The 27,539-nt window shown below is 38.6% G+C and overlaps 1 protein-coding gene and 1 pseudogene across 1 annotated transcript; both read right to left on the reverse strand.

Moving 5' to 3' along the window:
- Positions 1 to 1,615: 1,615 nt before the first annotated feature.
- LOC110058082 (ephrin type-A receptor 4-like) lies at positions 1,616 to 26,786 on the reverse strand. The gene is made up of 16 exons (XM_089283756.1): positions 26,436 to 26,786; positions 25,078 to 25,735; positions 24,655 to 24,804; positions 17,463 to 17,798; positions 17,320 to 17,335; positions 12,908 to 13,021; positions 12,237 to 12,310; positions 11,217 to 11,396; positions 10,608 to 10,718; positions 7,729 to 7,916; positions 7,426 to 7,545; positions 7,034 to 7,104; positions 6,103 to 6,143; positions 5,729 to 5,825; positions 5,551 to 5,650; positions 1,616 to 3,138 (listed from the first exon to the last, which is right to left on the reverse strand). Exons 1-16 carry the CDS (start codon positions 26,568 to 26,570, stop codon positions 3,070 to 3,072), a joined length of 2,460 nt encoding a protein of 819 aa, XP_089139882.1. The 5' UTR covers positions 26,571 to 26,786; the 3' UTR covers positions 1,616 to 3,069.
- LOC149116430 (uncharacterized) lies at positions 8,082 to 9,312 on the reverse strand (annotated as a pseudogene).
- Positions 26,787 to 27,539: the final 753 nt, after the last annotated feature.

Consider the following 27,539-nt stretch of genomic DNA (forward strand, 5'->3'; position numbering starts at 1 on the left):
TTTTATCTTTTTTTCTTGGGGTAAATTGGCTTACAAGAGGGTTTTTTTACGCAGCTTTGTCGTTGAATTGACGATTACCGCTAATTCGTTCACGAAAATAGATCAACTTGACCGATTCCGCCCGCTGTGGCCGTCCGGATGAGAAAATTCCGCCCGCTCCAGGATCCAATCAGATTGCAGGATTTGTTGAATTCCGCCGGCTCACGAGCCGAGAGAAAGATAAAGGGCAAAGCTTGAATTTTGGCGGCGTTGGAACGCCAAAGAGAGTGCGTGCCTAAACAATTTGATTTGCGGAGAAAAAGTCGTTTCTGTCCCCACATTTGTTCAAACGAAACAAATAGAGCAGATTCAAGTCATAGCTCTTGACAAAAATTCCGAGGCAGCCACAGTGTGCATGAGTTTGATCCCTAAAAGTGAGGGACAATGAAAATACAGGGGAACAAGGTAGTGGTCAGAAAATTAATTATGTAAAATGCCAAATGTGCAATGGCACATTTTTATGGCTTGTTAAGCATAAGATGTGTACATGTTTGTTATTTTAATTCCGGGAATTTCATCAAGATTTTGTCTGGCCTCGTAATGATCAGAAATTTCCAGTTTTTCTCAGATTTTCCCAAAAATTCCAAGCTATTCTTTTTTTTTCCCCACATTTTTATTTCCATTATTAAGGATACTTCAAACCTTCGCAGGTATCCTCCAGAAAAAAAAAAAAAATTGTGCGCGGGCTGTTTTGAAGGAAACCCCCGTAAACTATATATTAATAAAAAGGTTACAAAATGTAGAGTTCGATAAAAGTATTTTCTCTTTTGCGGACTACTTTCCTAAGGCGGAAGAAGCCGTTAACGCCAAAACGACCGACTGAAATTCCGGCGAATTAATCGGGTATCAAATACAATCGTTGTTGCAAAATAACTGTGCAGTGTTAATCACAAAGCATCAATCTCTCAAAACGTGTCACCATTTTCTTTCATTTCTATTGGTTATCTTTTTATAAATCTGTCAAGTTCCGCTATCGAAAAATTCGCGTAACGTGTTGCGTTAGAGACCGCCGCGAGAAAAGTATTTGAAATAAAAGAATTCGCCGACAAGTTTTTGTTCTGTATCTATCAGTGAATTTTCTGGCCAAATTTCAAGGAAAACCGTCGATTCTACATGCCCTATTAATTCGTTTAAAGAGGAGCGATTCTCTCGAAAATCGAGTGTAAATTTTTGCCTTCTAAAGATTTATAAACATGTCACGCCTTCTCAGAGGGATATGTCAACTCAAAATGCCGCCAGCCAATGAAATAACAGAACCCCTGGCGTTCACAGTAAGGAAAGTTGAGCTTCGCGGTAAAGCGATAGTGTTACAGTCACGTTTTAGGCCGGCGATCAACACTAAAGGGCAAAACGGAGAAAAGCGATGTGCAAACTGAGGAGCAATTGCCGAGGCGTGATTACAAAAAGTACTCTTGACGGACATGAAATCTCAAATTGAAAGTATTTAATACAGGACCTCTGGATTAAGCTGTTTGCCGCGAAAAGGTCACTGAGGAGTTCATGCTTTTTGGGGATTATGACACCTTGACGGTTTATTAACTTTCATTAAAAAATCTCTTTTTCCCAATAACTTGCGCGCGTTTTAATATTTTATTTTCATTTTTTGGAAAATGTTACCTTGAATAATGAACTTTAATTTCGTTGGAAAAAAGAAAATTTGGAAAAAGTAGCCCCGCGAAAGTTTGGAGTAACCTTAAATACAAAGTACAGCGCTATTATTAAGTGTCATACCATAATTACAAACGTTGATAATAATATGATTATTTGATCAATAGTGTAACAGATCATAATTTACTATCAATAAATAATTTCCATCTGGCCTAAAATTTTCTTGGCGTGTTGTTTTTTAAGGCTAAGTACTTTTCAGTCTTATATTACACATTAATCATTTCTTTAAAAGTAGTAATATTTGGGCTGAAACTTCATTTACGACTCGTCCAGATATGCCATTTTGCAATAATCAAAAAGTAATTTAGTAAGTCCCTTAATTCATCTAATTTGCCTATCAAAACAACCTTCAAGGAAAATTCAACCTGTTTACCAGAAAGTGTAAACCAAACATTTTTGAAATCTTTCCAAAACTAGTTAGTATGAAAACATTCATAAAATAAATGATTAACAGTTTCTAAGCTAACTCTACAAAATGTGCAAGAATCGTCTTGAACATAAACTATTTTGGCTAGACGAGAATTAGTGAAAGTGATATCATTAAAGTCTTGAATTGGAAGCTTCTGATAAACATTTCGGATGAGACAGTCTTCACTTTTATGAACGCTTTAGAAACAGCCGAAGCTGCTAAACCAAAGCCCTCCTTCAGTTTAGCAAAGCCCCTTGAGACTCGTGCCTTACCCGAAACAAGCAGTTCATAAAAGTGTTTATTTTTACATACAGTAGGATTAAATTTTTCCTCCCCACATTGAAATTCCAAAGAACTTTTTAGTTCACTTTCGGTCACATCCAAACCCTTCAGGTAGGCAGGAACAGCAGTGCGAACTCCTGACCAGACTAAAAAATTTGTATGCTTCAAACCTTTACTTTTAGCACTATTATAAGATTCTATGTTATTCCTCTTGAATTGCAAGTGGTTAATAAGCAGGATACCTGCTTTAACATAATTTGAATAATATATTGTTTTATTATCTATCTAAATATCTTCGTTGTTCCAAATTATATTATAAGATATAGATGGCTTTGTTGAAAAGGCAATTCTTAAGTCAGCCCACCATTGGAGAAGTTCTCTGTAAAAAGTGGAATTAATTTTACAGCCTTTGACATCGTAATTACAACTAAGTAGAAAAACCCCACCAAAATCCTCAAGCAAATAAGTAATATAAGCTTTCCATGGGGATGAGCCTTCTGAAAAAATTCTACCAAGCAAAGCTAATCTTGACGACTTAACATACGTTTCAAGATCTATTAAGTTCAAGCCTCCGTATTTCAGGTATATTCAAACGTTCTGTCTCCCAAGAAAAAATAAAGTCTTTTTTAACATTAAAATAGGTTCTGGTCTCCACTCGCGCTCCTTCATCATTATTCGTCAATTTTCATGTCGAAATTCACATAGTCATGATCATCATACTCCTCCAAGTTTATATATATCTGTGGGTGAGATGATAAAATGATATCAATCAGCTATAATTCTCAATTCATCAAGCCATGATTACTCTTAGGCCACGTCGACACTACGCTGGAAGAATTTGAAAACGCAGCTTTATTAACCGGTTACGCCTTTCGTCCACACTAATCCGTCAGGAAAACGGCGCTTTTTGAAAACGCTATTTAAACTGGAGGAATTTAAAAAACGCTGGCTTTGCGTTTTAGGGTAGAAGGAAAACATTTTGAATACGTAGCTGTTGGAAGACGATAGCGTTACGATAATCATGTGATTTCCCCACCCGATTTTTCTTCAAACACAAATCCAAAATGACTGGTGGTTGTTGCGTTTTAAAATTCCTCTGACGTAGTGTGAACGATTTTTACCATTTTATTTCTCCATTTATTCCTTAGTTTTAGTTTCCATTAGGAATATATTTCTCAAACTCATTAATTACTCATCAAGTTTAAACAAAGGAAATCATGACCGTGACGGTGTTTGGATATCTGATCTTAATTAGCATAGATTTTTACGATTTTAATTCTCTGTTTTCTCCTTAGTTTTAGTTTCGATTGAGAAGATATATCAAACACTCAAGACAGTGTTTGACCACATTTTCAAACACATCGAAGTTCGTCAAAAATACTCCGCTGCGCGTCGTATTTGCAACTCTCTTCTCGGGTTTGGAAATGTGGTCAAACATGGTCTTTCGTGTTTGATATATTACATGAAACACTCAAGACATGTTTGACCACAGTTCAAAATACTTCAAAGCTCGTCAGAAATACTCTGCTGCGCGTATTTTAAACTCTCCTCTCGGTGTTTGGAAATGTGGTTAAACACGGTCTTTCGCGTTTGATATCTTGCGTCCAAGATTTTTTTCTACGGGGTTATTGCGAGAAAAAAATAATATTTTCCTCATAAGCATAAGCAATTCAGTTTTTGATCAAGCTACTAAAATATCAGTTTTGAATATTGAAAGGCCGTACCACGATTAAGTGTCCAAAGAAATTGAGCCCGATGTATTGAACAGTTTTGGCGCCACACAAGAATTTTTGAAAGAATGCATGAGCTCATTAGCGATATTGCAACCCAGACATTTTGCAGTCTTTTAAATCCAATTTACCCTTGAACATTAAGTTCATAGAGTGAAACATTTCACGAAGCTCTTTAATTGTTTGAAGAACTCTATGCAAAGAAATACGTTAATAAGGAAAACTGTAAGCAATAACGTCAGCAACAAATAATTATCACGCGGCAGTGTGATCTGCTTCTCTTGCTTAGTACGCTGGGCAAAACTGTTCTGGATCGATGTTTGACGACAAAAATCCAAAACAAGCAAAACGATGCAAATAATTTTTTGATTGTCTTAAACCTTATTAAATTCGACACATGGAAACTAATTTTCATATAGATCACGTAAGGAAGATTTGCGTTATAGAGTATCTAAATCTGCGTACTGAATCACAAATGTGCGGAAAATTGCGCGATTTCTGGGAAAAAAAAAAAAAAAAAACAGTTGTGATTTACATCAACATCGTAGTCTTAGACCGGTGCTGTTGTGCGAAGAACATCGTCACGTGTTTATGATTTTTTTCCATGAATTCGACGAGATGGCATGAGGAAGGAGCGATAATCCATCTAAACAACACTATAATCCTGTAATATATATCAGCGGTTTAGAGAATCGAAGATTCAAGTTGTGATGCTGCCACTAAAGAGCCACATCAGGCCACGAAGCAAACCAAACAAAGTTTTTCCAAGCTGTTATGCGAGAAAATGGCAAGCTCCTGGTAGATGAGCCCAGGAAAAGGTCTGAAAACTTTCCTAAAAGGACAAATACCGGTGTCTGAGACTCTCAGCCGAAAGCGCTTTAACACTGCAATATCTCGTGCATTTGTGCCTTGTACGATGCGCGAGCTAAAGGCAGCCATCTTCAAACCATGCGGAAGACCGATCCGTGGCAAGAACAGTTTCAAGACCTCGATCAGGATCAGTTTCTGAAGATAGTATTGTATTTCAGCGACCAAATAAGTTGTAAGTCTTCGTCATACTTTCTTGTGAAAATATTGACAAAAAAATCCACCAGCACGTCAAGAGTTTCTTCGCAAAAGAACACCCCAAATGTGACTCTTCTTTCTCAGAAATGACGTGATTTTGCACACTTTGTGACTCAGTTACCAAAATTTGGACAAGGTGTAAATCAAGCCTTTCTTGCGTGATCCATATAAAAATAAGTTTCCATGCGTGGAACCTAGTAAAGTTTAAGACAATCACAAAATTATTTGTGTCACTTTGTTTGTTTTAATTTTTTTGATGTAAAACGTCGACCCAGAACAGTTTTGTCCAGCGTATGATTTTCTCTTGAGCTGATTAACATGTTTCTTATAATTAGATCATGTGTGTAATTTACAAACCTTTTTGTCGTCCAGTAATCTTCTGACTGCATTACGCAGCCACTTGAATGTTGGCCTTTTGCGAGGCTGCTCTTCCCAACACTCAGTCATAATGGAGTACCTGGAAAACGATCATGAATTGCATTACTAAATTTGGTTTTCGTTGCCTGCCCGAGTTTCTATACCATAAACTACTCACAATTCTTTGGCAAGATGTCTTGGCCTTGGCATGCGGTATCCTGTCTGTAGCAGGTCAGCGACTTGTCGAGCCTTTTTACCAGGATAAGGCGATTCACCTGTTAACGCAAGAACACGTTTGACAGCAATTCAATTTGTGTTGTAGCGTAGTGTTTCTTCGACGCTTTACAGGACGTATAAAACCAACTGAAGCTCATTCAAGACATTTCCACAAAGCAACCATGTTAATTAGAAAAACGTATGCATAATAAAGTAAATGTTTTTCCCAGAAGGAAAAAAGGCTGAGTACTGTCCAAGCAATAAAGTTGAGCAAGGTAAAAAAAGCGCATCGTCTGCAGTCCTGTCGTGTTTCTTCAATGTACTGTACGTACTAACCGATAGTGAACATCTCCCACATCACAATTCCATAGGACCATCTGGAAAACACAGATATGTTGACTTCACTTTAATCAACTTATTTTATAGGTATCCTGACACAAAACTCTTTTGTCATGCCACGCTGAATATTTTTGTTCTTCTACCAACATTGATGACAAAAATATTACTAGTACATTCTTAAACTAACCTAGGACTTTTGTAAATAAAGATTGGAGAGAAAAAGTAGTTAAGGGTGACGCTTAATTCCTTTGAAAATGTGCTTATATGATCGTGACCACAGCTCTATGATTCTGGGGCCGATTTTAGTTGCCCTGGGAGGTTCCAAACCTCAGGACTCTCTTGTCCATATCGTTCCACTCGCTCAAAAAAGTTTACAGATACCCGGTCGATTAGGGATTAGAAGATTTTCGTTTTAAATCTAATCGACTCGATCACAGCAGAAAAGTAGCACTACTCAGATCAGGTCTGTATCCGATTACAATTATTTCGCAGCAAAAAGGATAGTCACAGTAAGAACAGTGATTTCTGGTTAACTCGATGCATTTTGGGATAGATTTGGGTAACTTCAATGGTCCCATCGCCTGAGAGTTGTTTTCATAAAATCAACTGCGATCGTTCCCATTCCGGTCTGGGTCATGTCTCGATTGTCCGGATCGCTTTGATAATCAGACGCCTCCCCCAACCCAAGCCATAGAAAAGACGATAACGTTAAAGTTAATGCAGAATTCAGTCTCAGTTGTATATATCTTGCTTTGTATGCAACAGCCGTGCACGGAGAGGGAAAAATTGCATCAGATTAGTTCATATACATGCAGACATAACTAATTAGTAAACTTACCAAAATTTAATGTTTTTAATTTTTTTTATTGAGAAATATAAAATTTGGCAGTTATTTGAAATAAGCTTGGCAAAAGTCAAGTTTACTCACACGTCACTCATAGTGCTAGATTCACCAAAGAATAGAGATTCTGGAGGCATCCACTTAACTGGAAGACGGGCCTTGAAAGTAAGAAATATAATGAACGAAAAGAGTTAGAAACGTAAAGAAAGATTACGGAAGAACTGAGACAAGCGAGCAACCTGGTAAACATGTGAACCAGCCAGGAGGTCGGACACTAAGTTAGTAGACTAAGTAATTGCTGAAGTAATAACAGCAATTCAGCAGGTATTCAAGCCAGCCAGCCACATAATTAATAAACAAACGAAAGGAGAAACTAATGAAGGAAAAAGAATAGCAACAGATCAGATGAGAACACGTATGAGCTACAAATAAGTAAATGCAAATTTCTCTGTAAGCATTGGCGATGATCTGGTAATTACCTGAGTTCTTCTCGTGTAAACAACTCCTTCTAAACCGCGTGCTAATCCAAAGTCGGAAATTTTACAGACTTTGTTTTCACCTACCAATACATTACGAGCGGCTAAATCACGATGGACAACCTGAAATGTATTAGAGTAAAGGAGGTTTTTTGAATTCTTCAAGTACAAAGATAAGCTGTTGTTACATTGTCTTAACAGCGAACCAGAAATGACCTCTGTCTTGCCAGTTCAAAAGAAGGAAAGATTCTTCCACAGGGCCCCCTGAGAGAAATGATGGTGGATTCAACCAGTTACATGGTTTACCTTCATTGTTGCCAGATAGCTCATGCCATCAGCTATCATCCAAGCAAAAGATAACAGTTCTTTTTCAGTGAGTCTGGAATTTGGTCTTTTTTCTCCTGTGTTGTACGTGTCCTCATGTCCTCTACTCTTGCGCAGGTATCCTAACAAGTCACCGTATGGTAAATACTCCAAAACAATCAAAAGCGGATCTGAAATGTCAAAACAATTAAAAAATAAAACGAGACATGGTATTATTATCGATTGAAGCGATACTAGATGTATAAATATCGGAAAGTGTCAAAAATGTTCATGAAAACACAGACTTTTCGGGTATATAACCCTTCTTCAGTGTTAAAAAACCGTTAAAATGCGCAGTAGGTTTGTAACTACGTTAGATGGGCGCGCGCACGTAGAGAAATTGCGCGTGCATTGTTTAAATGTAGCTGAAGTTTATGTTTAGTCCATGCGGCTGCACTGTTCCTAGCCGAAAAATCAGCCTCATCTCCTGTTGTTTACGCTGGATGTTGGTGCCACTACCCAAACGCATACCACGCAGCTGGACATCTGTGATACTGTGGCCCGTAGAGTTGAAATGTTGGGCCACCAGAAATCCAGGAGTGTTCTTGCGTATGCTTCGCAAATGCTCAACAAATCGACTTCTGAGGCTTCGCCCGGTTTCACCGATGTAGAGATAGGAGCATCTGCGGCAGGATATGCAATACAGGAGATTTTCTGACATACACGTAAAATGTTCTCGGATGGTAAAGGTGCATTTAGGACCTGGTATGTACTTACAGGTATTGCAACAAGAGCGTTGACAGGCACATGACCCAGGCTGCTCAGTCGAGGAGTTGTTGGTGGAGCGTACCAGCATGTTTCGTAGGCTGAGGTCGCGTTTGTATGCCACAAAAGGTGCTTGTGGGAAGATTTCACGCGTTTGCACATCCGTTGATAGAATGCGAAAGTTCTGAATTAGATACCGTTTAATTTGGGTGTTAAAGGGGTGGTTTGTGAGGACTACAGGCACTCTATCAACTGTTCTTTCACCACGTTCGGACCCGCTCGGAGCGTCTGGACGACGGATGGTTGTTACCCTACGCAGATGATGCTTGAGGAAAGTACAGGGATAACCACGCTGTGTAAAAAATGTAATCATGTCCCGAGATTTAACCAGGAAGTCATCGTCGTCGGAGCAAAGTCGACGCAGGCGGAGGAACTGGCTTTAAGGAATAGCACGCTTGCAGTGGTCAAGATGAAAAGAAGAGAAACGGAGGTAGTTGTGAGTATCTGTTTCCTTGTAGAAGACAGAGGTTTGGATCTTATCATCAGAAATGCGTAGGTTGATGTCCAGGAAGGGTAGTTCCGTGTCAGTAATACTGGATGTGAATTGAAGTGCTGGGTGGAAGGTAGAAATCAAGTCAATGAAGGCTTCGAGTCCCTCTTTCCGGCATGACGCTGCTCCAACAATGTCATCGATGTACCTTTTGTGCAGCTGAGGTATGAATCCGGTGTACTGTTCGCGAATTTGTTGTTCTACATGTCCAACGAACAAGCAGGCATAGTTTGGCCCCATTTTTGCTCCCCATTGCAACTCCACAAAGTTGACGATAGTATTCGTTGTTGAAAGAGAATGAGTTTAAGGTTAGCACCAGCTCGGCTAGTCTTGTGAGGGTGGACGTTGAAGGTTCTTTGACATCGCGCTTGTCAAGGAAGTAGGCTAGCGCTTGTAGTCCAGAGTTGTTAGGAATAACACGCAAATTTAACGGTATCTAATTCAGAACTTTCGCATTCTATCAACGGATCTGCGAACGCGTGACATCTTCCCACGAGCACCTTTTGCGGCATACAAACGCGACCTCAGCCTACGAAACATGCTGGTACGCTCCACCAACAACTTCTCGACTGAGCAGCCTGGGTCATGTGCATGTCAACGCTCTCGTTGCAACACCTGTAAGTACATCAATCCTCTCACCGTGATACCAGGTCCTAAATGCACCTTTACCATCCGAGAACATTTTACATGTATGTCAGAAAATCTCCTGTATTGCATATCCTGCCGCAGATGCTCCTATCTCTACATCGGTGAAACCGGGCGAAGCCTCAGAAGTCGATTTGTTGAGCATTTGCGAAACATACGCAAGAACACTCCTGGATTTCTGGTGGCCCAACATTTCAACTCTACGGGCCACAGTATCACAGATGTCCAGCAGCGTGGTATGCGTTTGTGTAGTGGCACCAACATCCAGCGTAAACAACAGGAGATGAGGCTGATTTTTCGGCTAGGAACAGTGCAGCCGCATGGACTAAACAGCTACATTTAAACAATGCACGCGCAATTTCTCTACGTGCGCGCGCCCATCTAACGTAGTTACAAATCTTCTGCGTATTTTAACGGTTTTTTAACACTGAAAAAGGGTCATATACCCGAAACGTCTGTTTTCATGAACATTTTTGACACTTTCCGATATTTATACATCTAGTATCGCTTCAATCGTTTTTAACCAAGTGTCACGCATCAGCAACGACTTTTTAGTCTACCAATATACTTTTATGGTATTATTATGACTACAAACTTCGGCTGCAGTAAAACGGCTTAACAACCCTTTGAAACTATATTATATTTGAAAATTCTAGAATCCATTTCTTACGCTACTCTTGCTTTCTCGAATGGACAAAACTATTTCACCAAAAGTCAAAGATCCCTTCAAGCGGGTTCTTTTGGTGAACGGTTAGTAGTAACTATAGTTCTCGTTAAAATTAAATAAACAACGTGAATGCCCTGGTTCGGATCATATGTCTTCGGTCAATTCTTCTTAAAAAAAAAAGTGATAGTTTTTTTTCAGTTTAAACAAATTGCAACAAGAGAAATTGCAAGTTCATCGTTTTAATTAAAGCAGTACCTTTTTCCGTACAGCAACCAATAAGTCTGACAACATGGGGATGAGGCTGCATCGATTTCATAACCTCTAATTCAATGAGCATGTCCTGTATGCCCTTCTGCTGGGCGGTTTCTATGATAGATTGAAAATGGTAGTGCAAGCAGGGATACATTCTATCAGTTACGCCAATAACGTTGGCATATAACATTGAGCTTACACTTGGGTATGTTTTACAAGTGAAGAAATTATAGGGTCTGTAAGACAAAACCTGTTACAATAATATCTTTAACATAGGTCAAACGTACACTTTGTTTGAATGTCTTGAGCTAATAATGTAAACATACATGGCGAGAAGTTTTTCTTTTGGTATATTTTTCCCTACTCTTCAAAATTTGACCCATATTGCCAGTAAACGAAAATTTAAGATTATAGTAAAGCAGTAATACATTACGACTTCTTTTTGACACCCTCACTAACTTGCATAATTTGTATTCTTTATTTTTTCATTGAGTTAACAATGACGTCAGGAAGAATCCGAAAGGGCGGGTTTTCTCGGTAGTTTTTGCTTGTTTATGAATAACTAAATCCTTACTGAAAAGAAAGCTATTGTGACGGAAATAACAACAATACCTTTTAGGGACTTGACTGCTACCTCCAAATGCGAATCTCCAAATGTTGCTTTGGAAACTTGACCAAAATTACCAGTACCCAGTATTCTTACCAACGTTATCTGGTCACGGTTAAGTTCAAAAACATCCCAAATGACGTCATCATAATTTTGGCCTTCAGATACGGGTTGCATTAGAATATCTATAGAGGAGGAACCAAATAGGGAAATTGTCCAAGCTTTGGTTATTTAGGGATAAATTTTTCATTTCGACATGTAAGAATATTCTGGAATCTTTTAGCATGGTATAACAAACACGTTTTAGAAACATCGGTAAGCTACTAGAATGATAAAGATTTGGCTTTTGGAATTAAACTAAAATTACTCCTTTGAAGAATATTGGAGATCTTTGATTTTTAAGTACCGATGAGCACTAAACCTGAGCCCGCTATATGGCCATGGGATACTGGTCAGCGGATACCTTGTTTTGACAGCTAACAATTAAGCACAATATATATGGAAGTCCAATAACACAGATGTATCTATTGTAAGGGTGCTACTGTCTTATTTTTCAAGGTATTGGGCTTGGCGTACGGACTTACGGACAGTCACGTGACATCCAAAATTTTTGAGATCAGTGGGTTACCAAATTTTCTAAGGCATGGGGCTCCGCTTGCTCGACTTCGGCGTGCAGAAGCTCTGCTATAAAAGCGAGACTCATTCGAATGAGAGGTGTGTGGGTAACGTTTGTCGCTCGCTCTTTGTCATCCTGATGACTTGAGCCTAAGTTGGGGAAAGTAAAAATAATTCTCATCTTTATGACCAAAACCTCCAGAAAAGTAAAACAGGCAACTTTACACAATTGTAACGTGTGCTTTGGTCCTACTTCTAAGACCTAATGCATACCAATGTAAAACCAAAGTAAATGCGAATGACGAATTACATTTGACGCCCAAGTAGAAATCACCCTAGCAGGAAAATTAAAAACATGATTTAATTGCAATGTCGTCGTTTTATTCCAGAGGATTGCTCGCCTGAATTACCTTCGTTTACCCTGATCTCAGATCCATCCTTTATTGGCGCTTGAACTGTCCTCGCTTCCTTTCGATGGCGCCATCTATTTCAATCGTACGGAGAGCAAAATAACAAACAGGCAGCAATCTTAGTTTTATTTCATATTGTCGGATAGATCTAACACTAAAGCTTAACTCAATGAGGTAACTTAACGGTGCAAATATCTGTCAGGCGACTTGTTGTTCACTGGAAATCTGCAGAGCGGATGCACAGAAGCCAGCTCTTGAGGGAGAGTCCCCACACGTCCAAAATGTTAGAACACGTTACAGCTACCCAACATTCTGTTTATAGGATAGACTTCCAGTATGAATGAAGATGATTGGTTTTATAAACTAGATAAATCTGTACCCATGCAAAAACTCAGACGATCCAAAATTACGAGCCTTGTTAGTGGCTTTATAGGTACTGAAGCTTAAGGATAGCACAAGAGACCGAACACGTCACGACCCTTATTTATGAAACCCTCTGACCTAAAGCAATCAACAATAACAGGACCCACTTATGTTTCCATTCTCACATACCTGTATTTTAAAGACCTTTTTCCAAGCTGAGTTTTACTAGCAAAGAGAAAGAGTTTCGGAATGTCTTTTTACAGTCTTTGCTACGTTTTATTGCGACGTTATTATATTACAGTGCTAACCTTTTGAAGACGATACAGCAGGCAACAGAAGCGATCACAACTATGAGTAATCCAACCAAACCATATACGATTTTCATATACATCGAAGATGTGCTTTTGGTTCCGGAAGATGCGCTTTTGGTTTCTGTTGAGTGTACACGAAAACATAAATGAAGCATTTAAAACTACTAAGACTAAATAAACTACCGTTAATATCACTCACTGATGGCTCTGACTGTGTACAACTAATCGGCCGTGAGGAACAAAACTGCACCGTCGGAATAAGGCCGCATTGATGAACAGCGGCTACTTTTTTGGAGACAAAAAATAACTTTTCCTACATTTTTTTTTCCTTATAACATTCACCTTTAAAAGAAGATAAGAAGTTATTTGGCTCTGCAAGGAGTATTCCATTGAAGAAATTGCGATTATGTTTACACTAGAAGAGATTTTTCCGGATTCGTTAATGTTTCCGCATTCATTAATTTTAGAGTTTTCGAATTCGTAAGCATTTACACTGAAGGGATATTCGCATTCCTAGCCGTTTACACGAACGGTTAACAAGCTGTTTGTTGCCTCGACAACGAGAAACAAAATGCCGACAAAAAGAAGTTAGGGGTAGGTTGACACAGTCTGAGTTATTCTTTCTACTCGCTCACCACGCTATTGTTGCTCATTATGTTCCTACCAGGGCGTTTGTTCTGGGGCCCGTTTCTCGAAAGTCCCCAAAAGATGTCGCACCCGGAAAGCCGTAGCAAAATCTTAAACTTTTTGATTACAGAGCTGTTTTATTCACATATTCTAAATATGAACAGATGTTCCTTTCATACAAGAAGTTTCAGGCGCATACCTCTCTTTGTTTTTGGATACAGATGAACGAAAAATGGCTTTATGGGCCTGAAAATTGCCCGGGGCTTTCGAGAAACGGGCTGGTCTCATCCAGAACCATCGAGGCTTTCGATCGTGTCATCGTCTCCGATAAAGTGTGGAGGTTGTCAACATTGTTTGCGTGGATAATTTTGGTTTCTGAGGAATTTGGCATTACAGTACACCCAGGAATTGTCAGTATGAAGCAGAGATAGCGATCAAAAGTATGGTGGCCTGGGATCAACAAGGAAGCCGAGAAGTTTGCAAAACCTGTCGTGGGCTTTAAGCTTGTAAGCCGTGCAGCAAACCCAGAGCCAATCAACTCAACCCTATTACCAAGTGGCCGATGGAAAGATTTGGCCATCGACTTGTTAGGCTCATTACCTTCAGGATAATCTGTCATAGTCATCGTTGATTACTTCAGCAGATACTATGCAGTGGAAATCATGCGTTATACAACGTCAGAATAAGTCATAGATTGTTTGGAGAGAATCTTAATGATCTACTGTTCAGATCAGAGGTGTTTGAGTGGTATTTGGAGGATAACGGTATTAAGCACAGGAAGACCACACCATTGTAGCCACAAGCGACCGGCGAGGAGGAAAGACAAGTCCCTCCTTAAAGTGCACCTAACCCCAAAATTTTTTGCTGGCTAAAACGAATCTACATGTTATTTGAAATACCTCTGCGAAAAAGTTTTTGGATTCGGTTAAATCCTCGATTTTCTGTGCCCCGACGAAACCTGGAAAATAGCCCCAAAGCACCGCCATTTTGTTTCACGACCGAGCTTGAGGAGAATGGGTCCAGCGGCTGTTGTGACGTCTACCAAGGAAGGTCAAATATCTCACGTCCTCTCATTTCCTTCAGGATGGTGCAATACACATTCGAAAAGTGTGCAAAATTGCCTTCCAGAATTGCTATCGGCTGTTGCAGCAATATCCCAGATCTAAAAAAAGATATACTGTACAATTTACTAGCGATGATCGGTCAATGGTGCAATAGACATGAACGGTGGTTGATTTTGTCGAACTGAAACAAGCGAACTGAGTCTGTGAGAACCATTGAAGAACTCTCACTGGAATTTGTTCCGCAGTCTTTCAAACGCTATTTTCAAAATGTTCTGCCTAAAGCCAACCAGCAATTTGTCGAAATATTACCGACAACCTATATCTTCCAGTCCCGCAGTATTTATAACACAGCCGGTAAAGTTGTGTGCTCAATCAAGAAGCGTTACGACCAAACATACTGATGCGTAAATAGGTCGCAACTGTACGCCGCCAACCAGCACTTATTTCTCTTTCGATTTAAATAAAAGTCGAAGATTAATCCTTTAGAATTATATGATAACAAAATTGTTACACTCACAGAGTTTTTCGAAGGTTTGGAAATCAGCATAGCGACAAACATTCTATACATTAGTGTCGAAAGTATGACCGCATAACATTATCTGCGGACCGCATAGGGAACACATCCTTTTCGCTTATCCGACGAATTTCACTGCAAAATTTGGAGTTATTTGGAGTTACGACTTAAAACGTGTGGCAATGTGAAATCGGTAATTGTATGAAATGTTTCCTTCCGCCTTGCTTCTCGTATCTTCAAAAATACAGGTCCAAACAATTCTACAATGATTTTCAATCGATCGAAGCCAGTGTTTTGGAGGTCATCAAGTCTCGAAAAATGCAACGCTTACGTCGCTCTTATAAACATGAAGCATTCCAGAACGTAAAACACAAACTGTATTTAATAGAACAACCACACCTTGACAAAATACATTCTCGCTAAGGACAAATGTAAACGGGCTATAAACACGCGTGGGAGTCTTGTGTTTAGGTGACGAAATTACCGTCCAAAGCAGTCCTTGAGTTTTCTTTCCTGCTTTTTGTTTGCCTGCTCCTCCACTTCGTATCTAGCTTTCCATTCCTAATATACAAGCAGCTCGTCCGCAAAGAAGTCTTCCCCGTCGTCGCTTGAAATATTGCAAACTGTTCTCAAAGCTCTAAGCAGTGAGTTCACAGTTGTCGAACGAGCTCGATCGAAGTTTATTTCGGTGTCTTCCGAATCGAAACCTAACTCTGACTCCAGTGACGAAAAAGAAATGATTCTGAAACAAAACTTGGACGTTTTAGTCCCAAAATATATTGGAACGATTAGTTTTGTTTTCCATTTTCTCGAGCAAATACAGAGAGCTGGCTGAGGCGCCATTGTGTTTGGTTCCTGGATTGACGTCATCAGCAACCGCCGCCCCAGACTCCCTGAAACGCGGTCGTGTAACACTTCAGGCGCGACTTTGAAAGGGCATAGAAAATCGAGGATTCAACCAAATTCAAAAATTTCTTCGCCCAAATGCTTCAAATAACAAGTGGATTTGTTTTAGGAAAAAAAAAAAAAACATTTGGGATTAGGTGTACTTTAAGAGGATGAAAATAGCTCAAGTTGAGGGAAAAGAATGGAAGAAAGAAGTTTGCAATTATCTGGTAGCATATAAGTTAACCCCCCATGCCACCACAGGTGTGCAACTCTTGTTTGGCAGAAAGATGCGTACTAAACTACCTGAACTGAGGGAGGAAAGCATAGAGATGTAAGATGCAAGGCCAAAGCTAAACAATCAGCAGACAAGAAGAGGAGTGTCCAGGAGTCAGACCTAACTCCAGGTGACAAAATGTTAGTAAAACCCGAGCCCAAAAACAAATTGTCGACACCAGTTGCTCCTGAGCCCTATAATTATGTTGTAACCAAAACTGGAAACAGTGTTGTCGTTGAATCACCAGAAGGCGTTCAACTTATGCGAAACGCAACCCATGTAAAAATGCACGAGGAGACATTACAGGATTCTCAAGAAACAACTCCATTGCTTGATGTTACTGATTCTGTAAAACCGGAAGCAGAACGAGAAAAACTTAGCACCCGGTTATGACGAGACCAACAAGGGTCAGGAAACTGCCGGAAAGATTTAAAGAGTTTTTTATGACCTGAGCGTCATTGTTTTCAAACGACTCTGTTTTGACTTGAGTGCCATTGTTAGAAACTTTGTTATGACTTACTGTCATTATTGACTCTTACGATTCAAAAGGGGAGAACTATTAACCAATATGCCTAGCAGTTTTGTAAATTTAAGTCGTACTAGGTTTTTAGTTGACTTTCCACTGTGGTGACATTTCCCTAAGATTATAGCGTTTACAATGAATAAGGAAGGGTGTAGTGTTTGTAGGGTACATTTCGGTGTATCATACATAATATACTTAAGCGCGCAATGTTGGTTGGGAAGTTAATTATTAAAGCAGCAAGGCGGACCTCTAGATTTGATTCGTTTGTTGTGTCCGTAAATTGCAATAATCCAGTTCCATCGGTGGAGGAATGTGACCGGTAGTACAACAATAAAACCATAATCTGTTTTTTCTTTTTTTTTTTCTTTTCTTTTTTTTTTCAAACTAAGTAACGTCTTAATACGAAGACGTGAAACTTGTACCGAAGATTGAATATGAATGAATGAAGGAAAACCGAGATTTTTGGTGACATTTTGTGCTTTCATTTTCTTCAACTATTTTGTGAGGGAAGGAAAAAACGGTAGAGTAGTTTGTACTAAACACGCTATATTTTAACAAATAATGTAAGCTGGGGCTTGACATTTGTTTAGCTCACGGGCCGTTTTTGTGGCTCATGAGCTGAGTAAAAGCTTTGTAATTCTGTCATTCACACTTTACTTTACCTTTTGTTTCCACAAAAACTTCAGCATAGTTCCATTTATCCTTGTCTTTCTCTTGCTGATTCAACTCACTCACAGAATAAACTCTGAACAAAAAGAAGCTGGACGATGATAAACCATGCACTGTTACCGAGACACCAGTTATGTTCTCCTTTCCTGGTAAATATCTCACTTGTCCGTCACACGACTCCTTACACTTGTATTCCCCAGAATTACATCTGAAGCAGTACACAGCATATGTAATATTTCCATTATCGTCTGGCGACCGTTGCCAGCTGATGACAACAACTGTTGCTTTTACAACAGTTATATGTGTCATGAGGGGAGCGAGTGGTAGAGCTATGAAATTAAATGAAATGATCACATTAATTTAAATGCCGTTACACTGGTCGGGAATAGCAAAGTTAACGCATCTTTTTGGTAATTATCCAACTCACTCTTCTAAAATATGGACTGTCTACACTGAAGACAAACTTTTTTTCTGGACCATACCGAGCATTTGCAATTGGCGTTTTACCAACCTTCCCTTACTCTGATCGATGTCGAAATTACACCAGTTTTTGGAAAAAAGATTGAAGTTTGTTTGAATGTGTTTCTTAAGGTAATCGATATTTCCATGGAAACGATAAACCAAAAATGTGAAAATCGGTAAAGCATGAATTTTGTACGAACCAGATCTGTTATAGAAAATCTGATGCCAATTTCTGAAATAACGATGTATGGCAAGGGGAATATGCAAGAATAAAAAAAATTCTATATGTTTGATTTCGAGTAAATCGCGAAAACATCTCAAACCATGTTTTTTGTTTAATGAAATTAAAGGGGCTGAAGGAAGGACACTGTTTTAATGAAATTGCTCCAAAAGACACCAAAATTTGTCTTGAAGTTTTGTTTTGAAGCCATGAAAGTTTTGTTGGTTTGTATTTTCTTGATCTCGAGAACGAGACTTTTTCTCAACGTCAATTCCATAATGAATTTAGAACAATTTCCGATTTTAAGCGCTTTTTCTAAAATCTTAAAAAACGGCTCGATAGATTATTTTAAAACGTTAACTATGTATGCCTGATAATGTTAACAATTTTATTCCAAAGTTTCATTAGCATTGATACACTGGAACACTTTTAAATTTGCCGATGAAGTAGGCGCTCGAACCCACGAAAACGCTGCGTTGCAAAATTCCGATCTAAAAATTATGCTAAAATATTCAGATCGCTGTGTGTAACATTACTTCGTGATCTATACATTTCGTTGATGCATATTTTAAATAATAATTCGATTTATCCGTGATTGACTTTTTGACGACATTACTTGTGCGCAATTTTCACCCCTTTTTCTTCTGAAAAAAATTACTATTTTCCCGAGTACGTTCCTGTTCTTTTTCACTCGAGGTAGAACTTTGGAATTCTTTGTAAACAGTCCTTTTGCTAGTATGGAAAGAAGGGCCAAACGTCCCCTTGATCCGTATTTCAAAAAACATCCCCCAAATTTTCATTCAGATATTGTAGCGATATGTATTGATCGCGGGAGAATGTTACAAACATAGATCTGGATATTTTAGCATAACTTTTTTTTATATCGGGATTTTGTAACGCAACTTTTTCATCGGTTCGAGCGTCTACTTCATCGACAAATTTCAAAGTGTTCCAATGTATCACTGCTAATGAAACTATGGAATAAAATTGTTAACATTATCAGGCATGCATGGTTACGTTTTAGAATAATCTATCGAACCGCTTTTAAGCTTTTAGAAAAAGCGCTTAAGAGCCGCCCTCTGTAATTATCAACTATGGTCATTTGGACGAGAAAAAAAATCAAATTCCTCAAACTTTCTCACATGAATGGTCTACATAAGCGATTCACAAAAATATAACTTTCAGTTCAATTCGATCGGTATTTTAGCGCTGGAGCGACCATTTTGGTTTTGCCCCTCTGAGAGGGCACATAGGGCACATTTTTAACAATTTGTCATACAAAGAAAACGGTATAAATCCGGGTAAATACTTTATTCGAGAAAAGCAAATGTTTCTTGTTACGTTGAGAGGCTGTTTTGGCAATTTGACCAACATCTGATTTTTTTTACAGAATTTTAAATTTCTTCCCTTTCAAACTGCTCATGAAGCGCCATAAAATAGGCGAAATTTAAAGGAAAATATCGCCAAAAGTACATCACTTTGGATCCCAAAACTGCCCTCCACTTAAAGAGCAATGTCTTACCTGTAAAAATATGCAATAAAATTTTGGCGCAGTTGAAACTGTAAAATATTAGAAGAAGAAGTTTAAGCTGTGCTTTTGTCAACAAAGACCGCCGTCCTAATTAGCATAATGACGTCAAAATAACGATGCACAAAGAAAATAATGATATATTCCGCTTACCTCGCGACATGTCGACAACTGGGTGTTCCGCGATACCTCATGTTATATTATTAGTAGGTTTCAGCCACATTTTCGATGATTAGTGTACGAAATCACTCTGAGACATCGCAACGGTAAAGCAGATTTCAACTCTCCGAAGCCCGCGTCAAATATCTATCAATATTATTTGTCTTTCGTCTCATAAGCCGCCGTTTACAAGAAGTTGAACAATTTGCTGAGATCCTAACTGACCCAAAAGTCTGTTAGCAGCCTTTAAAATCTTCCTTTCAGTCGAAGATTCTCATCAAGAACTCGTTTAAGCTCAGTTCTGTTTCAATCTGTTGTGCAATCGCCATTATTCCACAGATTGCGTTACACGAAACAAGTGCACATTCCAGTGGGTAGGGGTAGGGTGGGTAGGAAGTGAAAATGTAATAACCGGCTTCAAAGCCATTTTACGCATTTCAGTGGCTAAGCAAGTAACTGGTTTTCCCGTAATGATTTGAATATGAACTTATGCTTGGAAATTTGAGTCATTTTGTAGGTTATGTTGTATGGGGTGAGGGTGGAGGGGGTCGGGCGTGCATTGGAATAAAAATAGAAAACAAAAATCGATAGACAGTATCAGGCTCTTTATCAGGTGTACCAGTTCATCAATGAGGCCTTATTAGGTAGGGGTTTTCAGGATACTGGATATTTGGTTAAAAAAAAAAAAATTGACAGGAAACTCGAAATTTAGGGAAAAAATTAATGGGGGAGTGCATGTTTAGATCAGATAAAACGGGACATTAAGTGAGTAGGAAATAGTTAAGCTGCAATTAAAAGGATACAAGATATTTAGGCCAAAAATTTATAGGACAACAAATAAAATGGGGATAGAATTCCAATAAAAAGTCTCTTGCTTTTTTGTTCAGCATTATACTTGCGTCTTTCGCTGCCCGAAATGCCATCAAATACTGAGAAAGCAACAGACTGACAAGCAGCGCGCAAGAAGTAATGGAAAGCAGCGTTTTACTGAAACTCCTTATATTTTCTAAGCCGTTCCACTTTTGCATCGGACAAGGAAATGCGAAGATAATTACTGAAGAACCATTTACAATACGATTCATGTTGACTTGTTCCTGATAGAGAAAACCTATTTGACCAGGCCAATATATGATATAGCGACAATCGTGGTTTTCACCCGGTCCTAGCATGTTCTGCACTTCCAGTCCCTGCTAAAGAAATTAAACCTAAAGGCTGAGCCCTGAAAGTGACGAAAAAGGCCACTCGTTTCAATGAAAAACAAAAAAAACTACTTTCAAGAAAAGTCTTCTTAGACCAGGAGACGGCCATAAAGTCGAAGCAGTTACTCTATCACAAAAGATGAGGTACGCAAAAGATGAGGACAGAGTTAGGCTGTTCACCTTAGATGAGTTCCTGACTTCTCGCCACGTTCAATCCTTCTTCTCCAGAATGGCTGCGAAGCTCGGAGACAGACAGGAGGAGGTCCTCGAAAAAGACACAACAACCCGCTGAGAATCAAGCTGCAGATATTCTTTACAAGTGTCAGTTAACTTATCCAATTGCTTATGGCTCATTCAATTTGTGTGCCTTAAACGGATCTAATGCATTTATAATGGTTTTAAACAAGCGTCAAAGTGCTTCGCTTGACATGTGAGTATTTTGATCTAGATGTTTGCAACATCCCAAGATCGCGTAAAACGCCCTACATAGAGTAGAAGACTAGTCTTTTGCAGACATGCAGCTGTGCTCCATCACAGAACTGGACCAACTGAGGGGTGTCTCAGGCTCATAAAGAACGGTGTCTACTAAATATAAACGTGTTTCCGCCAGATTAGGAAAACGTGGAAAAAGCAGATCTTAGCTAGGGTTATTGGAATCCACAAAGAAAACTGGGGGTAGCCAGTAATTTTTGCGAGATAATTAGCCTTGAATCTCGAAGAAAACTGCCGACGTTAACATTTTTCAAAAAAAAAAAGGAAAAGATATTTCTGCACAGATTTTCCTAGAGTTCGCCTTTACATGCAGAAAACTAAACACATATAATAAACATCTTAAACTACATGGTAAATGGCTACAAAAAAACAACTTTTGGTATGTTTTTAACAACACAATCGTCACAACAGCGCTTTTAGCGTCCCTGGACATCTCTCCTCTGGCTTAGCCAAAATGCAGTCTACATAGTTTTTCCTCACTGCCAAAAACTATTCACGTGTAAAATAGGCTTGCCACTTCCATTTCATAACATAAAATGTAGCGGTAATCACACGTTTTCAAAAGTAAATAAGTTGTTTCATCCTTTCGAAAACTTTGTCGGTTCCCCGTTACATTTTTTCCTGTTACCTCCCAAGGAAGTCAAACATTGACGTCTCTCGCAGTTATTTGGCGCGCGCATATGCCATCTGCAGTTGGATATGATTTCTTTTACGGGTACGATGACAGCTAGTCTTTCAGCTGAAAGCCCTTAACAGTTAGTGCTTAGCGATATGCTGCTTTTCTGGAGTTTCTGGTTCACGTACAGGTTCGTAATTTTACTGCAATATTTGCTTCGGCGCGCTTGGTAGCGTAGTTGATTATTCCAAACCAAGCGCGCGCCTGGCGTTGAAATCTTGCCTTATATGATGCACAGACCGTGCGCCACAGAAAGGGAGGCACGTCCTTAACTGCCCGTCAGTAATTTTTTGAGCATTTCCTTTTCTGATGCAAAAGTGAAATGGTTAAGAAAATATAAGGAATTTCAATAAAACGCCGCTTACCATTACTGCCTGCGCACTCTTTGTCAGTATGTTGCCGCCTTTCGCAAAATTTGATGGCATTTCAGGCAGCGAAAGACAGAAGTGTCCCGTTTTATCTGATCTAAACATGCACTCCCCCATTAATTATTTCGCCAAAATTTCGCGTTTCCAGTCAATTTTTTTACCCAAATATCCAGTATCCTGAAAACCCCTACCTAATAAGGCCTCATTGATGAACTGGTACACCTGATAAAGAGCCTGATACTGTCTATCGATTTTTGTTTTCTATTTTTATTCCAATGCACGCCCGACCCCCTCCACCCTCACCCCATACAACATAACCTACAAAATGACTCAAATTTCCAAGCATAAGTTCATATTCAAATCATTACGGGAAAACCAGTTACTTGCTTAGCCACTGAAATGCGTAAAATGGCTTTGAAGCCGGTTATTACATTTTCACTTCCTACCCACCCTACCCCTACCCACTGGAATGTGCACTTGTTTCGTGTAACGCAATCTGTGGAATAATGGCGATTGCACAACAGATTGAAACAGAACTGAGCTTAAACGAGTTCTTGATGAGAATCTTCGACTGAAAGGAAGATTTTAAAGGCTGCTAACAGACTTTTGGGTCAGTTAGGATCTCAGCAAATTGTTCAACTTCTTGTAAACGGCGGCTTATGAGACGAAAGACAAATAATATTGATAGATATTTGACGCGGGCTTCGGAGAGTTGAAATCTGCTTTACCGTTGCGATGTCTCAGAGTGATTTCGTACACTAATCATCGAAAATGTGGCTGAAACCTACTAATAATATAACATGAGGTATCGCGGAACACCCAGTTGTCGACATGTCGCGAGGTAAGCGGAATATATCATTATTTTCTTTGTGCATCGTTATTTTGACGTCATTATGCTAATTAGGACGGCGGTCTTTGTTGACAAAAGCACAGCTTAAACTTCTTCTTCTAATATTTTACAGTTTCAACTGCGCCAAAATTTTATTGCATATTTTTACAGGTGAGACATATTGCTCTTTAAGTGGAAGGTAGTTTTGGGATCCAGAGTGATGTACTTTTGGCGATATTTTCCTTTAAATTTCGCCTATTTTATGGCGTTTCATGAGCAGTTTGAAAGGGAAGAAATTTAAAATTCTGTAAAAAAAAATCAGATGTTGGTCAAATTGCCAAAACAGCCTCTCAACGTAACAAGAAACATTTGCTTGTCTCGAATAAAGTATGTATCCGGATTTATACCGTTTTCTTGGTATGGCAAACTGTTAAAAATGTCCCCTAAAATAGCCGCTGAAAGCCCTCTCAGAGGGGCAAAACCAAGATGGTCGCCCCAGCGCTAAAATACCGATCGAATTGAACTGAAAGTTGTATTTTTGTGAATCGCTTATCTGGACCATTCATGTGAGAAAGTTTGAGGAATTTGATTTTTTCTTGTCCAAATGACCGTAGATGAATTTTACAGAGGGCGGCTCTTAAAATCGAAAATTGTTCTAAATTTGTTATGGAATTGACGTCGAGAAAAAGTCTCGTTCTCGAGATCAAGAAAATACAAACCAACAAAACTTTCATGGCTTCAAAACAAAACTTCAAGACACATTTTGGTGTCTTTTGAAGTAATTTCACTATAATCGGGTTCTTCTTTCAGTCCATTTAATTTCATTGAACAAAAAGCATGGTTTGAAATGTTTTCGCGATTTATTCGAAATCAAATATACAGAATCTGTTTTTATTCTTGCATATTTCCCTGGCCATACATCGTAATCTCAGAAATTGGCATCAGATTTTCAATAACAAATCTGGTTCGTACAAAATTCATGCTTTATCAATTTTCATATTTTTGATTTATCGTTTCCATGGAAATATCGATTACCCTAAAAAAAAAAACCATTCAACCAAACTTCAATCTTTTTCGAAAAACTGGTTGGTAAAACGCCAATTGAAAATGCTAGGTATGGTCCAAAAAAAACCTGTATCAAACCACCTTAAGTCGTACTATTGAAAATCTTGTCAAAATGAACCTTTTGTTTGTTAAATGTGTTGTTACATATAACAGGGTAGGCTAGGAGAAGTTAAGCATTTTTCGTTACCTTTACAGCCAGCTTCCGGAATTGTTTTAAAATTGTAGAATCCGTCATCGCAGGTACATGCTGTTCTCTCTGCGTTTGAAATTGAGTTTGAAGGACATTGAAGACATTTTGAATTGCTGATGGTACTCTTATGTGAACCTCTTGGACATTCTGGATAATGCATGGACAAAACATCAATAATGCAGCATTACAACTGGGAATATTGCAAAGCTGTTTGAGTGCAGTGCATATCTACACAGTTTTGAGCCATATTTTCAGAAATTTCAGTGAGGTTATCGGGGAAAATCCTTCATTGATTTGATTTGATAATATCTCATATCATGCGATGCACTTTTTCCCACTTTTCATTTTATAGTATCTATGTATATACTACAAGTTACTTAGGAGTGACAAAAGCACATAAGCGAAGCAATCGTTACTAGCCTTTACATTCCAGCGAAGCGATAGTTCTGTTGACAAGCTCGTAACCAGCTATACAAAGGCAGGCCAAGTCATCTTCGATGTTCCATTCTCCATTACTGAGACACAAACCTGATAACTTGATTTTATTAACCGAGTTAACATCAGCACATTTTCCTTCTTGTTCTGTTAGATTGGAGTCATTTGCTGGGGCAACTGTCCTTGGGAATGTCATTAAGGTACTGCCTATCTCGGGGCAGTATCTGTAGCTAATGACAACTTTCGTCAATGTTATGCAGGCTCCTTGGTCTAAGAATGCCAGATATATACCCCGAGCTCTGGTAACCACAGAACCATAAAATACGTCTGTTTTAATTTTTCCCTGAGGAGGCAAACTTTCCGGCGTTATGACTGCTTCTTTCCGAAACATCACTTTAGTGGGGTCAGGAAGAGGTTCCTTGGTATTTGTATGATGGGAAAAAAGAGTTAAGTATGTTTTGCAGAACTGACTAGTATCTATTTTAGGGCAGTTTAGGAGGATGTAATGTATTTCAATATCCAGCCGTTTAGCATTCCTAACATCAATGAAGTCCGTTCGTAACCAGTTCTTTGGTTCCCTTGTGATCTGTTCACTAACATCGCAAACTTTGTACCTCTGGTTTACAGTTGAAGGGTGGATCCACTATTAAAAATAATAATAATAAAAAAAAAAAAAGAATAGAGATAAAAATGTTACCAATGAAGTTAGTGCAGAGAGCTTGTGTTTTAATTATAATTAACTCGTTTGAGCTACAATTCTGAAAACAGATATATGACCCGTTGACCCAAATCAAACACTTCTAACAAGAAACAATACACCGTAGTAAATCATATATTTATAAATTATGAAATTATAATTATTATTATTATTATTATTTATTTTTTGTTTTGATGAACCAGACGATGTTTTTGAAGTTCATTATTTAATGAAAACAATACACGTTTCGGATGAGACATCATCCATCGTCAGTTGTACAGTGAGAAATAAAATGAGGATATGCAATAAATAGTATAACAAAGTGAGATATTAACAAGAATAATTAAGGATGAAGGCGCGAACCAAAATAAGGGGTAAAACTATTTAAGCTAAGAAAGGAGACTAATTAGTATGAAAGGGATAAATTAAGATACTTGACCTACGAATTTAAAGACGGCAGCTCCCAAAGGAGCTCACAATATTCCTCAATGGGGATATGATACATACAGTACTTGAAAGACTCAATAATATTTCACTCATAAACTCATAGGCTCATTTAGCTCATAAGGACTGTTATTGGTCTCCTCCACACTACGTCACATTTCACGTTTTTTTTTTTTTATATCATGACAGATATGCCACTCACCCCTGCACCTTGTGAGTCTATTTTGATTTCCCAGTTCCATAGTACAGAACCGGATCGAGGCTCATTGACAAGAATTTCTGAAGAGGAAAAGGGGTAATATTGAAAGCAGATAAATTGTCTAGAAACACTCTGCATGTTTTTTCACACCCCACCGAAAGTACACATAACCAATAACATTTGTCAGGCACAGACTAATTGCACAATATACTCATGATTAACAGGTAGAACCCCCACTATCTGATCGTCCAATTTTGCTAATCACTTAAAGTATCAGACTACAGACTGAATTGAGCTCTGCTCAGTCCTATCACCATAATTATAATAATCAATCATATAAATACTTGTAAAGGTCTTGATTTTGATCAGTTTCTTTACTTGCATGCTTTATAAGATACCGCACAATTATTTATTGGTTTGTACAACTTCACAGAGATAAAATTCAAGGACTTTCCAAAGACAAAAAATAATTTTCAGGGACTAAGCTTTATACATGATGAATAAATTGACATTCTTCGTCCCATTTTTCCCCTGCCAAGGTTAAATTAGTATCTATAATGATCAACATTTTTGTAAAATGACCACAGGTGCTGGCTGGAACATTTGTACTTTCATGTCTGAGGTACAGGGATGAACTCACACTCATTTGAAATATACATGTATAGAGAAACGTCCCATCATTATCACCCAACGTTCCTTAGCATAATCATTTGATTTCTCAGAAAAGTGATTTGGCATTAGGAATTTAACTAGCGAACTTCAACGACTTTTCAAGACCTAATTTGAAAGAAATCAAGTACTTTCAGAGGACATTAACTTTGGTTAAGTCCTTGAAGTTTACTAATTAAATTTCTTATGTCAAGGACATTTCAAGACGACTACCAAAGAAAAGACACTTTTCAAGATAGTATGAACCATGTAGATATACATCCCAGCATTTCCCTTCAAAAAACTGGCCATTCAATTTTGCATGACTTCCAGTTTCTATAAAACAATTCCTTTTTTTTTTTTTTTCTAGGACTGGGTATTTAGCCAAGTGCCCAATCCCCAGTCAGGATAGCTTGCCAGAACCAGGCTCTCGTGTTTGCGCCAGAGTCCTGAGCAGTG

This window comes from Orbicella faveolata, unplaced genomic scaffold, assembly GCF_042242905.1.
Source record: "Orbicella faveolata isolate gen_17 unplaced genomic scaffold, um_ofav_v1 contig_12, whole genome shotgun sequence".
Classification (NCBI taxonomy): Eukaryota; Metazoa; Cnidaria; class Anthozoa; order Scleractinia; family Merulinidae; genus Orbicella; species Orbicella faveolata.

Excerpts from the sequence above, each read along its gene's own strand:
- LOC110058082 (XM_089283756.1), bottom strand. The coding sequence starts at position 26,570 with ATGCAGAGTGTTTCTAGACAATTTATCTGCTTTCAATATTACCCCTTT. Across the intron at positions 6,144-7,033 it reads TCTAGCACTATGAGTGACGT|ATGGTCCTATGGAATTGTGA; the intron begins GTGAGTAAACTT and ends TGTGTTTTCCAG. Across the intron at positions 5,651-5,728 it reads AGACATCTTGCCAAAGAATT|GTACTCCATTATGACTGAGT; the intron begins GTGAGTAGTTTA and ends ATCGTTTTCCAG.